Raw genomic sequence first — 17393 nt, 5'->3', positions numbered from 1 at the left:
TTGGTTTTGTCTTATAAATACTTATAGTAATATTATGTGACTTTACAAAGAATCATTTGAAAATTCACTTCTGGAACATAGATTCACTATTAGAAGAAACACACATAACAGTTTTTGACATAATTGAAGAATTTTAATTTTTGTCATAATTGAAAATCTTAGTCTTTTGATCTAGTAGAAATGACTAAAATTAAAAGACATCTGTAAGCCAGTGGCAGTGGAACACACCTATAATTCCAATTGCTCTGGAAGCTGAGGCAGTAGGATGGCAAGTTCAAAGCCAATGTCAACAAAATCCAGGCAATAAGCAGCTCAGTGAGATCCTGTCTCTAAATAAAAATACAAAATAGGGCTGGGGATGTGGCTCAGTGGTCAAGTACCCCTGAGTTCAATCCCCAGTACCCACCCCCCAAAATCTGTAAGTTTTACAGAAATCTGACATCAAAATGTTTGAAATATGAACTAGGTATGATGGTGCACACCTGTAATCCCAGTAACTGGGGAGGCTGAGACAGGAGGATTGTAAGTTCAAGGCCAACCTGGGCACTTTAGGGATATCCTGTCTCAAAAGAAGAAATAAAAAAGACTGGGGATGTAGCTGGTAGAGGACCTCTGGGTATTGACATGCCTCTAAATAATTAAGATGCTTAGCTATGTAAATACAAATATTTTATGAATTAATGCTGCTGGTACAGGAGAAGGCAGTGACATGGAAAACACTCTTAGTCCTCTTTTGGTAACACAAGATAAATGATCTCAACCTCTTTTTTAACCCAAGAGGACTGGGACATAACCAGTACTGAAAGAAATGTCTAACACTGAATCAGCTAATTGAGAAGTGTTGAATGAAAACAAATCTGACGAATGATCACACAGACATTAAGTAACTTAACTATGAGGAGGCCTGCAAGTTCAAGGCCAGACTTAGCAATTTAAATATTAGATGTGCACTATGACCCTTATCAGAGTTCCTGGATTACTCCTAAAACTAATAGTCGTATGTCATTTGGATGAAGATTCTTTAATTGTTTTGGGAAAGCATGGATGTTTTATTCAAATTATCCCTTTCTATGGCGATGGAGTTTAAGCTCCTATCTTGACTTATTTTTCCTTAACATAGCAAAAAAAGATTCCCTTAAAAGATTTTGTTTTGTTTTGTTTTTTGGTTTTATTTTTGTTTGTTTGTTTGTCTGTTTTTGGTACTGGGGATTGGACCCAGGGTTGCTTTATCACTGAGCTATATTCCCAGCGCTTTTTATTTTTATTTTTAGACAAGGTTTCATTAAGTTGCTGAGGCTGGCCTTGAACTTGCAATCCTTGTGCCTCAGCCTCCCGAGTCACTGGGATTGTAGGTGTGCACCACTGTGTACAACACAAATTCTTAAAATGCTTTAATTAGCTGGGTATGGTGGTGCTGGCCTATAATCCCAGCAACTTTGGAGGCTGAGGCTGAAGGATAAATTGTCTCAGCAATTTATCAAGACCCTGTCTCAAAATTTAAAAAAAAAAAAAATTTAAAAGGGCTGGGGATGTAGCTCAGTGGTAAAGATCTCTACCCCATTTCAATCCCTAGTACTTAAATAAATAAATAAAATACTTTGATTATTAGTATTCTATAATAACTTGAAATTTTTGTAACTAAAAATTAAGACTGGTAAATATTAGTAAGAGGTAAGGAGTGGTATTTGATTAAAAGAATACCTTTGTATTTATGTATTAGTAATTCTATGCTTTTGCTATCATTACTATTACAGATATTTGTTATAGCTAAAAATAAGCTCTTCTTACTTGAGTGATTCTTAATAAGCATTTGTATGTACCTTTGGACAAATATAGCTCACAAATTGTATTTGATGTTCACATACAAGTGCTTTAATGTGTTTCTTTCCAGCTGTTACACTCATTTTTAATAATTCATCTTTTTGGCAGAATCATTATTAGAGGTACTGAGAAGTGAAGACCTGCAAACTAACAGCGAAGCTTTTTTATACTGTATGGGGACTATTAAATTCATTTCTGGAAATCCAAGATTTCTTAATGAAATGATCAGCAAAGGTGCTGTGGAAATATTGACATATTTGGTAAAGCAAATGAATGAGAACACCAAGAAGTGTGGGACACATTTGCCTAATTCAGGCCACTTGTTAGTCCAGGTAAGTATTTTACTTGAAAATGTTAGATGTATAAAATTAGTTTTGTGCTACCTAATAGTACTTGTCACCTAAAAGAATGGCAGATGAGAAGTTCTTCACCAGGTGGGAATCCCAGGCCTCAGGGATCAAGGGCAGCAGCCCCTGCTCCATTTCTGCCCTGTGTGAGCCTGGTGCCCAGTTACCCCTTTGAGGCTATTCCATGACTTTTCACAAGTTAGTCCTCCACCCAACTGGGGGACATCCACTTCCACTGCCCTGCAAAGAAAACAAGGCTAGAAGAACAAAAAGCTGCATCTCTCCACAAAACAGTTGCATCTTACAGTCAGAATTTTAACAAGCAGTTTAGTGTTTTGAAGATGGGCCTGGTCTAGAAATTGTTTATGATTGTTTATGCTTGGTAGCTAATGTCATGACTCATATCTATAATAATAAGCAGAAATCAGTGATATTCAGTTATCATGGAGTATGTACATAACATATAGTCCTGAAACTGCAGGAACACAGGTAACAAAACTGTATACTATATTTTTCTTTTTTTTTTTTGCAGTGTTGGGAATTGATCCTGGGGGTACTTTACCACTGAGCTACATCCCCAGCTATTTTTATTTTTTACTTTGAGACAGTCTGACCAAGTTGCCAAGGTTGGTCTTGAACTTTTAATCCTCCTTCCTCAATTTCCCAAGTTGCTGGGATTATAAGTATGTACCACTGCACCCACCTAGATACATTTAATATGACCAGAGCAGATGGAAAAAATCTGTCATGTGGTAGTTTTATTACTATTTTTGTGGCAGATTAAATTTCATATTTAAATCATTTTCAAACCTGCTCTGGCTCTCATATTATTATTTTAGATGAAATTCTACTCTTAATAGCATTTGCATATCAAATAATAGCATCTTTGATATAATAATTAATGTAATTTGAAATGTGCTTGTCAATTAATGAGAATTGATTGAGCACTTGGTGTGCTCTAAACTTTTGAAAAGTGTTAAAAATTAGATTTAGGCCCTAATTTCAAGATGCTTAAAATACTTATGACAATTATTAATTTTGGACTTTGGGCTTTCTCCATTTTGAAGATGATTGTGAAAAACCTCTTTGGTCATGAATGTTGAAGAATTCTACTGGTGTGCTATGTTTTGGCCAGGAAGACTTAAGAAACATTTTCATGCTGTCAATGTTTGGATCACTCATATTTTTTCCTTATTGAAAAGAGTTCTGATTACATAATGTTTATAATTGCGTTAAAATATAGGAAAGTATAAGAAAAAGTATAAAAGTCACCTGAATTATTTTTACCCTGAGATGCTCTAACCCATCTCCAATTTGGATTTTAAATATATGCATATATATATTGCTTTTTATTGGGGAGCTGGTTATTTCTAAGAATTTTTATTTTATTTTCTATCACCCTCTTCTCCTGTTACTCCTTCTGGTCCATCCAGTTTCTAATGTTGTTTGCACTGATGTGTTCATTATCTTTTAATACACAGACAGGTTTTAAAAAATGGGATATTCTATGCATTTCTCATTTCTCATTTAATAATACTTAAAGTTTCTTGCCTCAACTCTATAGATTTATTTTATTCTATGACTACATAATATTCTGATAAGGATTTATCTCAAATTCTCAGTCGTCTCCATATTGAGATGTTTATGCCATTTTAAATTTTTATGCAAGAGCTTGTGGAATTTTTGTCTAGTTGAAAGAGGTCTTTCCATCCCATTATATAGATATCATTTTATATCACATATCATATAGAGAGAGAGAGAGAGCGAAAGAGAGTGAGAGAGAGAGGGCGCATTGTGTGCTCTTACAACAAAAATATGTCAAATCAAGGAACTGGGCACTGGGGTGCCAGCAAGTTCAGGCTGTTACTCCTCCATTCCTCTTTGCTTTTCTTCCCTTTTTCCCTGGATTTGGCATCCTGGGGTGCCAACTGGCTCAGCAGTTCAGCTCCCCCTTTCCTTAATATAGAACTTCTTCCTTGCTGTCTGCTGCCTCCGAACCTTTCCTTTGAACCTGACTAGGATCTGACATGGGTGGGCCTCTGCCTGGACCACAGTCCGCACCCCACAGCCTGTCCAACAGGAGAAAGTGGAGCCCATTGTTGCTATCACCTGAGAACGTGTTCCTGCTGTGGTTGCCAAATGCCATTTGGGTCTACGTATCACATGTTTGTTTTACATCAAATGTTTGTTTACAAATTTGGAGAGGAAGGAAAGGCTTTTCATTTGCAGAATCCCCTACACGGGACATTTCCTTGTATTTACGTAAGACCAAGAAGAGCGCTGGGCATGGTGGTACATGTCTGTAATCCCAGCCCCTCAGGAGGCTCAGGCAGGAGGATCCCAAGTTCGGGGCCAGACTCAGCAATTTAGTGAGACCCTGCCTCAAAATAAAAAATAAAAAAGTGCTGGGAATGTGGCTCAGTAGTTAAGTGTTCTGGGTTCAATCCCTGGTACAAAAACAAACAAGAAAAGCTGTTTGTATCATATGAATGATAATATGTGAGCAATATGACTTCACCAGGAGAATGGATGAAACACTCTGCTCTACACTGGCTTTTCATCAGCCAGATCATGTGCTGATTCAGCCCCAGACAGATTTGGCCACCAGTGGAAGTATTTGTTATACCAGCTTTCATGGCTCTAGCTCATGAGACATTTTTTTTTTTTAAAGCAAATATATTCAATTGGGAAATAAATAAACAACCTGAGGTTGTAATAAGAATAAAATAATGTCTGTAGGCCAGAGAGAATGAGAACATGGTAAGAGCTGCCTATCCTTTACAGCTGGCCACCAGGAAGTCTCGATAGCTTTCCCACTTTCTGGGAGCCTCATGTTATCAGTGTTCACATATTAGCATCTGGTACAGGGCTAGAATCATCCTGTTTCTCTAAAGCCACAGTGTTGGAGCCCACCAAATGAATGGAAAACATCTGCAACTGAACCCTGAAGGTTGTGTAGAATTTGGGAAATAGGAACAAAGGGGAAAGGGTGCTGAATACCCAGCTTGGTGTGTTTGGGGATGCCAAGGACGTAAAGCTGTCCAGAACAGAGGGAGTCATGGGAGATGAGATTCAGACACAGCCATGGGTCTCAAATGCCAGGCTGCAGAATGACCTTGGGGCAGCAGGAGCAGTTAGAGGTCAGTGCATGGGGAAGGCCAACTGAGATCAGAGTGGCAAAAGATGAATGTGAAACATAAGCTATCAAGTCAATGACTATCAGAATGCTGGAATAATGGGAGAAGAATATGTCCAGGTGCCAGATGGGAGGATTAAGATCTTAGAGGCAGGAGAGCAATGAAGAGGTGCTGCTGTAGTTAGATTTTAGATTGACTAGAAGGGATATGAAAGAATGGGTGTCAAAGAAAGACTTCTTTAGAGCAGATAAACAAATGGTGCTTAGAGGGAAAAATACTGAAATGTTGGTTTTGAAGGCTGTTTTTCTGCTATTTCTCATGTATGTGTGTAGAGGTACACACATGTTTATATGTCACCACAAAGCTGAAACCAAGAGACATTCACTTCAACAATTGTTTGTGAATGGCTGCTCTGTGCCAGGCGTGCTCTGGTGGCAAGTACTATCGTGGTCAACAAGATAGCTGGCAGAAAGCGACTACTTTTTGGTGGTCCCTGAAACCAGATAATAGTATTCCTATGTCTCATCCTGCAAAACCATGGTACTTCCACATGATCAGTGTTGCATTCAGTTCTGTTCATGGGACATGTAATAACACTTTGAGAACAAGAGATGCCCAGGTGAACTAAGGGGCCCCCTATCTGTGCATTTGTACTCCTAGCTGGCAGAACTGGAGATGCAAGTTTGCATATAAAATCCTAATGGTAAAGCAGGTTAAACTGCATGTTGGCTCATTTCAAAATACTAGAATTTAAGGAGAGCTTGCTGAAACTTGAAAGAAGGAAAATATAGGGCAGCTAGCAGACAGGCCCCCTAAAGGTCATCAGGAAATTATAGCACCCAAGGAGGTGACACAGACAGAAATAGGCATTTGTCAATGTTGAGCTAGAATGGATTATCAGGAGGTGTTGGGTTCACCTTTGACCTTTAAAGGTCAACAGTGTGGGAAGGCATAACACAAGAGTTGGAGTTATCTGCATCAGAAAGCCTGACCTTCATCACGCCTCCTTCCTGGGGAATGGAGAAGAGCCTTTTGTGAATGTCGTAATCACAGCTAAGCCCAAGATCCCCTGTCTCATTTGTCCTCTGTGTCTTGAGACACTGTGTACAAAGTTGCTTTACTGTAATTAAAAATTCCAACATATTTACATTTACAGCTACATAATTTATAGGTTTACAATGTAACTACTAAAACTAGACTGATGCCAGGCTTCAGGCACCGTGGCAATGGGGGCACATACCTGAAATCCCATCAACTCAGGAGCCTGAAGCAGGAGGATCACAAGTTCAAGGCCAGCCTGGGCAATTTAGTGAGACTCTGTCTTAAAATAAAAAATTTAAAAGGGGACTTAAGTGGTTAAGTACCCCTAGGTTCAATCCCTGGTACCTAAAACATTATAATAAAACCAGGCTGACTTGAATTTACATTCCTATTTTTTGGTTCATTTGTATTTCCAGCTTTCCCCCATCACACATCCCTTCATAGATGACTCATTTGATTTGGTGAAATGGGGTTGTTGGGTTTTTTCTTTGCAGTGCTGAGAATGGAACCTAGGGCCCATGTGTGATAGGCAGATGCCATACTACTGAGCCATACCCCTCGCCCAGCTCATCTGAGTCTGAGTTCAATCTGTAGAGAAAGGTGTACTTCCTGCGCTTTGGACATGAGACCTGTTCTGTAGCACCCGGTGGCATGGTTTGCTAGGTCTCCTCTCCCCCGCCTGTTTTTGGCCTGTAAGCCTGCAAGCGCCTCCCAAGACTGCCCCAATCCAGATTCTTTCCCTTCCTCACCAGCTACCTGCAGTTCCATGTCCTTCCTTTTTCTAAATGGAATCTTCAGAAAGGTTGGTCCTTTATTCCTTCTCACTTTGTATTTAGAATTTGAGGGAAATACGATTATTGGATATTTGGTGGTTAAACAGAAAAAAAATTAAAGTATTTCTTTTTAAAGTTTTGCTCAAATAGGAAACAGCAGATGAAAGTTTTTTTAATTGTTTTGATTGAGGTACAATTTACATATAGTGAAATGTTCAGATCTTGTATGTTTGACAAAAATAGACAGCCATGTGATTCTGCCCTTATCAAGATATGGGAGATTTCTGTCACCTCAGAAATTTCTCTTTCCTTCCCTTCCTCTCTCCCTTCCTTTCTCTCTCTCAACCTTCCTTCCTTCCTTCCTTCCTTCCTTCCTTCCTTCCTTCCTTCCTTCCTTCCTTCCTTCCTTCCTTCCCTCCCTCCCTCCCTCCCTCCCTCCCTCCCTCCCTCCCTCCCTCCCTCCCTCCCTCCCTTCTTTCTTTCTTTCTTTCTTTCTTTCTTTCTTTCTTTCTTTCTTTCTTTCTTTCTTTCTTTCTTTCTTTCTTTCTTTCTTTCTTTCTTTCTTTCTTTCTTTACTCAGAATTGGTTAAACCCAAGGGTACTTTATTGCTGAACTATACCCCCACCCCTTTTATTTTTTTTCTTATTTTGAGACAGGATCTCACTAAGTTGCTGAGGGTGGTCTTGAACTTGCCATCCTCCTGCTTCAGCCTTCCAATTAGGTAGAATTACAGGGATGTGCTCACTTCAAAAATGTCATGCCACCCCTTCCCATAATCCCTGCTATCCTGCCCACCTCTCCAGGGAACAATTTTTCTGATCTCTTTCACCAAAGATAAGCTATCTGTTCTAAAATTTAATATAAATGGAATATACCACGTATATGTTTTTGTGTAGATGGACATAACTTTATTTATCTTTTAATGTGGTTCTGAGGATTGAACCCAGTGCCTTGCATGCTAGGCAAGTGCTCCACCACTGAGCCACAACCCCAGCCCCTGGCCCCCTTTTTAACTTTTATTTTGAACTAAGTATAAATTCATAAGATGTTACTAAATCAGCACAAAACAAATAAAATAAAACAGCACAGTGAGGCCCTATGTACCCATCACCCAGCTTTTCCCAATGGCAACATCTTACATAATGTTGCTGAAATCAGGAAATTGGTATGAATATAATACAATTAACAAGAATACTATGTCTGGCTTATTTTGTGTTGCATATTGTGTGTAGCATATTGTTGCTGAAATTAGATGAAATTTTTCTTTTGGCCCTATCTATGATAATTACTGTAAGGCTTGTTAATTTTTATTTTTTAATTTTTTTTTGGTACTGGAGTACTGGGGATTGAACACCAGCCCTTTTTATTTCTTGAGACAGGGTCTTGCTGAGTTGCTTAGGTTTTCACTATGTTGCTGAGGTTGACCTCAAACTTGCAGTCCTCCTGAGTCACTGGGTTTACAGGCATGTGCTTGCATTTTATTGATATAAAATGTTTAATGATATATTGGTTAATGGGAAAGGAACAGCATTTTTCTACTTATGGACTTTCCTTCTTATAAAGGAATACCGTTAACAAGCAATGCAACTAACCACTCATTCACTCATCATGAGAGAATGGATTTCCCCCTTCCTGCGCTTCACTTTCTTGGGAAGGAGCTGCCTGTAGGCAACTCATGCCCGCTTCACTCTCCAGGGACAGCAGATATGAAAACGTAGGGAGAGTTAGAGACCAAAATCTTATAAACTTGGAAACAAGAGACTTAGGAGGATGGGGTGGGGGAGGAGGTTATCTCCATGGTTGAAATATGTAGCTTACAGCTGAGGCAGGCCTGCCTTCTAATCCTGAACCCTCAGATTACATTCCCCTGCTAGTCACAGGTCATCTGTCCCTGGAGCAGCAGAGGAACACACCCTGTGTCCTGATGGCAGCTCACTGCTATACCAGGAAGGGAGCAGACCGAGCAGGAAGGGGCTGGGTTGCAGTGCTTAGTTCCTGTCCCAAGCTCACCATTCGGGAAATGAGGCGTGGAGCAGGCGGGGAGCTTTGTGCTGATGATGTCTCTCTCCTCAGCAGCTGGGAGCACCAAAGGCAGAAATGAGTGTCCGTGCCTGCCATTCCCACAGACAGCCATTTGCTTTCCATTACAGTCCTACTGTTGTGCTCGTGCAGTCTTGTTTCTTCATTGTACTGTAGACAGATTTGTTGTGGCAATGAAGAAATGTCAGGAAATTTAATGTGTAATTGTGAAAATTTGTATTACTACTTGATTTATATTTTATTTTTATTTTATTTCTTGTGGGTGCTGGGTACCTAATCCAGGGTCTTGTACAAGTAGGCAAGAGCTCTGCTACTGAGATGTATCACCAGACCTTACTGGATAGTTCTTAGTGCATCTTTTTCAGATCCATTTTTTTATTTTGTCATATTGGCATTTATAAGATTTGAATGACATTCAAAACTTCTTCTATATTGTTATGTGTAATAGCCACAATTAGAAGAATCAGCTACCTACTCATTTTACCAAGGTAACTGGCATAGTCAATAAGTGGGGAAACAAACATAAGCAAATGCCAGAGACTCAAAGAAGGACACTGGGGGCTAGAGGCAGACAGAATCATTTCCTGCTGAAGTAGGACACCCACAGTAGCAATATGCCAAGTTGGCTTCCATAGAGAGCCAGACACCAAGTGTTATCAAGGATCATAAGTTAATAATAATTTCATATGCATATGTCTTAACAAGCTCCAATAAATGCTTAGAAACTGTTGGTACCCATGGTTTCATGTGTACAGCATCTCATGATGAGTTTCTTCTAGATAATCAGCCAGAGCTGTACTAATCATATGTGAGACAATATGAAACTTCTTGGGTTACCACATAGGCTCTGATTTGGGCATATATGTGGTCTCAGTTGGGCACAAATCCAAAAAATGAATGTGCTTTTATTAATAGAGGGAGATGGTTTAGCTGAGGTTGGAAAATGGTGTGGCTTTGGTTTTAAATCATTTGACACTGTTTGTGGTCTCTGGCGGCTGTATTTATTCTTTCACATCATCAGTGGGAAGTGAACCATTTTGCAGTTGGCAGTTGAAATAAAGCTCCAGGGATTTTGGTTATGGATATTCCAGATGATTAAGAAATAAAATAAATGTGTTTAGAGACAAATGCCAGATCAAGCAGGGAAGGCAGTGGACAAGGAGAAGCCCAGGCCATCAGCCTACCTGGAAACTGATAGAGTTTCTGAGCCCCAGTTTGCTCATCTCAAAAATAGGGCACATAACACCTTTGCTGTTCACCTTAGGGGATTGTTTTAAGGAGCAAATGAAATAAAGTTCATGAGATAGGCCAGGATGTAGCTTCTCAGATCCTTTGCATAAACATCATTTGATATATAAAACTAAATAAAACTGAATCTTGATGCTGAATTTGATTGAGGAAGCATCGCAACTTTCAGACAATTAAGGGCACAGTTTCCAAGTGTGTTATGTCCCAAAGGTTTCTTTAAAAACTTTTTTTTTTTAAGTTGGGAAAACTTCTGATGCTCCTAAAATGAGAGTTCCATGGTGGGTTCTGAGCCACAGGCTCCTCTGATCTGGGAGGAGGAGCTGGTCACCTTCTAGGGCGGAATCCATTGAGTTCCCTGGGACTGAGGACTCTGAGGGAGGATAAAAGCAAAAGAAAGAGAGGGGGGTCATCCACTCTGGAAATGGGCAGAAGCAGTCTTCTCTACCTTATACCTTACCCCATGTGGAAGAGAATACGGGAGTGGGGACACAGGCCGGGCCTGTGTTGTAACTTAGGTCCCCATGGTTTAATACAAAGTTTGCTGGTATTTGCTAAAGTTTTTTAATTAGTTAATAGTTGGAAATATATTTGAAATTGATAAGTTGATAAGTACTGATAGTCACCTTGGAAAAGAGAGAAGCTAAATCTTTATTTTATTTGCATTTATTTTATGCTGAATTTATTCCCGTGCCATAAGTTTTTGTTTCTTTAGTTTCTTCTGGGATATCTTTTTCTTCTGTGCAACCTCCTTTTCTGGTTTAGGAACAATCTGTTCCTTTTCAGTGAGATTACCTCGATGTGGCAGGGGGAACTCATGTATGGGTTACTCCGACCATGAGCTCTGCAAGTATAGTATGGCAGCGCATCTTGGGTGCTTTGTTTACCTAGATATGTTCAATGTCCAGAGAATCTACATCTAAACCCTTAAGTTAAGCATTACTCTCTGCATTTTTAAGCATATGCAGCAAAAATTCAGCACTCTTTTTGGGCCACTGCCCCTGTGTCCAGCCCCATTGTTTGGCCTGGGTGCACGTAAAAACTCCACCATTGTAGCACCGGAATGGCACAGATTGCTTCTTTAAAGTGACATCCTTCAGGTACTCTGTAGCTTTTTGGATATGCATACCCTTGATGTCCTGTGCATTTTGCGGGTGTTCTTAAAGTGAACATGAAGATTTGAACCTCTTGATTTGCATGATTTTGTGGGGTTTTCAGGATCGAGAGAGTAGCGGATCATTTTCACAGATCACCTGAGGCTGCTTACAGGAAGAGGAAGAGCCTAGAAACTAAATCTTTTGAGTTCTAATTTTACTGTATCAAAATGCTGGGTTTTTTTGTTTGTTTGATATCAGGGATTGAGCCTAAGGGCCCTTAACCACTGAGCTAAGTCCCCAGCCCTTTTTATTTTTTATTTTGAGACAGGGTCTCACTAAGTTTGCTTAGGGCTTAGCTAAGTTGCTGAGGCTGGCTTTGAACTTGCGATCCTCCTACCTCAGCCTCTTAAGTAGCTAGGATTACAGGCTTGCACCACCAGGCCCAGTCTTCTATTTTTTCTTCTTACCACTGGTTGCCTTTTGACTCTATATGTCTGTCTCACACAGTTGCAGATTACAAGATGGAAAAAATAAGAATGAAAGCTCATATTTTTTAATTTGCTATTTTCATAGTGAAATGACACTGTTAAGGTTGGCATTTGCTTCAGTAAGTCCTTAAAAAGTTAGATAAGCATCTATTGTAACTTGTGCTTTTTTTTTTTTTTTTTTTAAAGAAAGGATTTGGAGATGATTTTAAAAATTACATACCATTGTTGATGGGACTACAGACTAGTACACCACTCTGGAAGGCAGTGTGGAGAGTCCTCAAAAAACTAGGAATGAAACCACCGTATGACCCAGCTATGCCATTCCTTGGTATTCTTCCAAAAATCAAAAATCAGAATACTGTAACAATACCTAACCCTAACCTCAAAGTTTATAGCAGCACATTTCATAATAGCTAGATTATGGAATCAACCCAAGTGCCCATCAATAAATGAATGGATTAAGAAATTGTGATATTTCTTATCACATCTTATATATACATATATAGCACAATTTCTAAATATATATGTACATATACATATTTACATAATGTGTATATATATGTTATCTACATGTATATATTTCATATAAGCCATAATTTCATTTTTTACAGCTGAACAGATATCTCTTTCTATATATTATATATAAAAGGTATATATTATGTATATATGCATATAATATATGTACACATATGAATTATATATAATATATGTACATGTATGTTCATATTAGAGAGAAAAGATATCTACTCAGTTGTAAAGATATCTACTCAGATGTGAAGAATGAAATTATGGCATTTGCCAGTAAATGGATGGAAATAGAGACTATCATGCTAATTAAAATAAGCCAAATTCAAAAACTCAATGGTTGAACATTTTCTGTCATATGCAGAAGCTAGAATAAAATAAAGGAAAGGGGAGGAAAGGATAGGATAACATAAAGGAAGATCAATAATGTAGAAAAGGAGATCAAGAGGCAGAATGGAAGGATGAATAAGAAAGAATTTTTTAAAATATTTTTTAGTTGTAGGTGCACACTTTATTATTATTATTATTATTATTTTATATCTTTATTTCGTTTATTTATATGTGGTGCTGAGGATCGAACCCAGTGTCTCACATGCAATAGGCAAGCGCTCTACTGCTGAGCCATAACCCCAGCCCAAGAAAGAATTCTTTAAAAATAATTTTATGTGTATATGTAAATATACGATAGGGAACTTCACCTTTATGCGTAGGTAGACAGAATCAATCAAATATAAAGTGAAAGGAAGTCTAGCAGTGGAAGGAGAATGGGAGGGGGGAGGGAGGATGGGAGGGAAAAGGGACAGGAAAGGAGGGATCATGAACTGAGATTAATTTCCATGCAGATACAAGTTTGTTGGGATGACTCCAGCTACTGTGTAGAACTATAAAGCTCTAATTTAAAAAAAGATTATGTTCAATAAAAAGATAAAGTACAGTTTGAAGCAATATAAACTAGAGTAGAAACTCGCCTTCACTGATACCATTCTATTTAGCTAGACTCTCCTCCCACCCAGCCTTCTCCACTTCTGAACATTCAGCACAACATCCCCACCTGTCATGAAGAGTAGTGGCTCATCAAGATTGGTGGCAGTTCTCAAAGTAGGGGCCTGCAGAGCTGCATCTGCCTGGTGACCTCTTCTAGGCCCTTCTCCCTCAGGGATTTAAGCTCTGGTTCACCCAGGCCTCTGATGATCCCCCGCACTTTCTTGCCAGAGGCTTCTTAAAGGGGAAAATCTCCCTTGACCCCTCTCCTTTCCTGCTTCCCCCTCTGTTCCCCTCCTCCCTCCCCTTCTCCTTCTGAGTTTCATCTAGCCAGCCAGCACCTGAACAGTGAGAGCTTTCATGGGCACATTTTATTGTCCTCTGAGTAGAAACAGGGATAAGAGCTGTACACTAGAGGAGTTCACCATGGGAGAGAGGTGAGGAGCAAGTGATTAGGATTCTGTGATGGGGTTCTAGAGGCATGAGCAGGAATTGACAGAACCACTAAACAGTCTTCATGAGGACGAGCAGGACTGAGCTGGGTCCTGGAAAACGAGCAGATTTCCAGTGGGAGGAGCCTGGAGCAGGTGGTCTAGGAGGGCATTCTAAGTGGAAAAAGGGGTGGAATTGTGATGTTTTGTGGTGTAGAGTCCAAAAAAGGGCAGTGTGATGACGAAGGGAGGTGCAAGAAGTGAGCTCCGACAAGATCTCAGAAGAGTGAACTGTGCACTGGAAAATGGATATGGATGTTGCCCACTGGACCCTGGGACGTCTTCCCAAAAGGGAAGATCGGGTTTTGAGGAGCCCTTCAGGCAGCGGTGGACACTATGGGAAGATGAGCCAGACAGGGAGAGACTATGGCAGGGAGCTGGTTCAGGGGACTATGGAGTTGGGGTAAGAGATGAAGCTGTGGCTACCTGGTGAGGGAGAGAAGAGGTAGAACAGGTGACCAATCAGGTGTGGAAACGGAAGGGAGTGGGGGAGTTTCAGAGTCTGTTTGAATGAGATGAAGAGGGAATAAATACACAGGGAACCACTCCCCTTCCACAAAGACCATTTTCTTTCATCCAGTATTTAATTACTCAGCTCCTTTAAAATCATCTCATAATCCATCTGCCTCAGAGATACTGTCTGCCTAATTCATGGTTTCCTGGTATCTTAACCTTTCAATTTGTACCCAGTCTTTCCTTTGTAGATGTTCATGCCAGGCACTGGTCTTAGACATGGGAGCACAGTGGCAGGAAGAGAAACAAGGTATCTGCCCCCTGAAAGTCTCTGATCCACAGGAGTAGACAGACTGGAAGACTTAACATTAAATAGAGTATATCAGGGACTATATGGTATGAGATAAAGTTTTAGGGGTCTGTAAGAACCAGATCACACGTGTACTTATAGACCATGGTCAGGGTACTGAATCTCACCCTAGGGGTAATGGCAAAAGGCCAGCAGGGCCTCTGGTGACTCTAGCAGCAAGACAGGATTATGAGACTTGAACAGCTAAGTAGATAGTAGTGTCATATGCTGAGGTATTGCAAAGTAGTGTGTAGTATACGTTTTCATGCATGTATCTTCTACTAGCCCCTCATGAACAAATTTGGAAATATTCAATGTACAAATTATAATTATGTGTTTACCACATAACATGATTGATAAGTGTAGCAGATGGGTAGGGATTTAAATAGGATGATATATGACATATTTATGTGTGCTTCCACTCCTGATCTGGGCCATTTATGAAAGGTAATGCTTTGGGGCAGAAGAACCTTGAGCTGTCTTTTAACTTCTTCTAATGAGGTAAGAAAGGGGTAAGAGAGAAAAAAAATTTAGGTTAAAACAAGGAAACAAAAGTTCCTAGGAAAACTATGATTCCTTCTGCTAACAACATCCCTTACCAAAGATTAGATGAAGGGAGCAAGAAGATGACTGAGGATCCGAGTGCCCAATCTTCTAAGCCCTGGGAACCAGGGGAAAGAAACCATTCATGTGCACATGACTGGAACTGGTTCCCCATGGTCTCTGCCTGCCCCAGTTCAGGTCAGGATTTACTTGGGCATTTATGTTCTTTGGTCTCTATTGAGGAAAGTGTGAGTCATCCTTTGGATTGAGATAAACCAGTAGTGCCCAAAGGCCTGGGCTGTCTTAGAAGAACAGGTAGAGCCCAGTCAGATGATGAGAATTTTCCATTTTATGGCAGCAATGGCCTGGAATTCCGAGAACAGTTTATTAGTCTTCACAAAAGACCTGATCCCTAACTTAGAAGAGTGTATTACACATTCATGGACAGGTTGAATGCTTGAGTCGTTTAGCTCCCTGCTAGCATTTGTGATCCTGAAGCTTTCAAGGAAGAATTTACTGAGTTGTCTGTAATTGAATTTCTACAAATGACTGGTACACATTTGACATATTTTTTAAATATTCTGTTTTCAAGATAGTTATATTTTAAAATCTTACAAAATCTTTTTGTTATGGCTATAACAATGCTTTATATTTATATAATGCTTTCAAGTATACAAATATATTGTCACATTTTTTTCTATTTGATACACACAACTACCCTGAAAGTGAGCAGGATGGTAACCCTGTTTTTACAGATAAAGAAATGGGGAAGTGGACGAATGAGTGGATGAATGAGTGGACAAATGAGTAACTTGGAGGAGATTCAGAACCGAATCCCATTAGTTGACTTTAAGGCCAGTGTTCTCTCTTCTGCTTCCTGGGTGAGAAGTTCCTCAATAAAGGTGGGAATGAGCCCATGGTATTTCATCACCATTAGGTGATGGGCACTGGCAATGCCCTTTCACATCTCATCTCGTTGAATCCTCACAACTACAGGGCAGTTATCACCACCTCCATTTTACTGATGAGAAAAAATACGCTCTGGGAGGTTATTTAACTAACCCAGACTTGAAAATGGTGGCACTGAGCTGACTTTCTTAATAGCTTGCATGTACTATCCCTCAAGGAAAGATCACACCATATATTAAAATTACTAGATAATAGCAAATCAATTTGCAGATTTTCTGAATTGTTCTCTACTCTTAGACAAAGGCAAACACAGTTTTTCTGAACTTGTTTTACAAAATAAGACAAATTTGCAAAATCTCAGTACTTGCATCTTGGAAGAGAATCAGTCTAATAGTCTTAAATATTCTTTGGCACATCATCTTTGATGGTATTTTTAAGAACAATAGAGCAAGAAGTTTCTAATCTGTGGAACCAATGTGGTTGTCACAGGGTCAATTGAAGATCTTGTGACTGTTAACTCAGGTAATGATTTGCTTCACCCCGATTTTTGGCTTACTAATTGCCTATTAATATTCTGTTCTTTATCTTTGAAAATTAGGCTTGCTTTGTTTTCATTTCATGCTATTATGCCTAGGCCCATGTTCTCTAATGGGAGAATCATAATAGGAACTTGGTTTATTTAACCTAGTGATATAAGAACTTTATGGGGTGGATTGTGCCTTGTTACATAATTGGTATGGCTATATTTTCCAGCTTTAAAAAATGGCACAACCACCTGGCATATGTAATCCCAGTAGCTCAGGAAGTTGAGGCAGGAGGATCTCAAGTTTGAGGCCAACCTCAGAGACTTTCAAGAGGCCCTAAACAACTTAGAGAGATCCTGTTTCAAAAAAAAAAGGATTAGGGATGTGACTCAGTACTAAGTGTCCCTGGGTTCAATCCCCAGTACAAAAATAAAATAAAATAAAAAATTGTACAAACATGCTTTTATCCTAGGCAACTGCTACTTTGAGGAACTTGGTTGATTCACCACTAGCAAGAAGTAAGTTCCTGAGCATTGGCACCCTTCCCCAGCTCTGCACAGTGCTGGAACAGTACATGGATGACAAGGACGTCTGTACCAATATTGCCAGAATATTCAGGTAGGTAGAC

The 17393-nt window shown here is 39.6% G+C and overlaps 1 protein-coding gene and 1 pseudogene across 4 annotated transcripts in view; one reads left to right on the top strand and one right to left on the bottom strand.

The window, feature by feature from the left end:
• ARMC2 (armadillo repeat containing 2) overlaps nt 1–17393 on the top strand; it is a 133788-nt gene that overhangs the window by 53790 nt on the left and 62605 nt on the right. For all 3 annotated transcript variants that reach the window (XM_079149119.1, XM_079149120.1, XM_079149121.1), the window contains 2 exons: nt 1930–2153; nt 17238–17383. In XM_079149119.1, the coding sequence (XP_079005245.1) occupies nt 1930–2153; nt 17238–17383 (370 nt within the window). The remainder of the gene's footprint in view (nt 1–1929; nt 2154–17237; nt 17384–17393) is intronic.
• Nucleotides 11062–11729, bottom strand: LOC306665507 (large ribosomal subunit protein uL22-like; annotated as a pseudogene). Its single transcript has one exon. The product of its transcript is annotated as a large ribosomal subunit protein uL22-like (transcript).

The sequence above is a fragment of the Sciurus vulgaris genome (genome assembly GCF_902686455.1).
Source record: "Sciurus vulgaris genome assembly, chromosome: 7".
NCBI lineage: Eukaryota > Metazoa > Chordata > Mammalia > Rodentia > Sciuridae > Sciurus > Sciurus vulgaris.
Note: the sequence above shows the minus strand (reverse complement) of the source record. Positions and strands in the feature narration are given on the sequence as shown.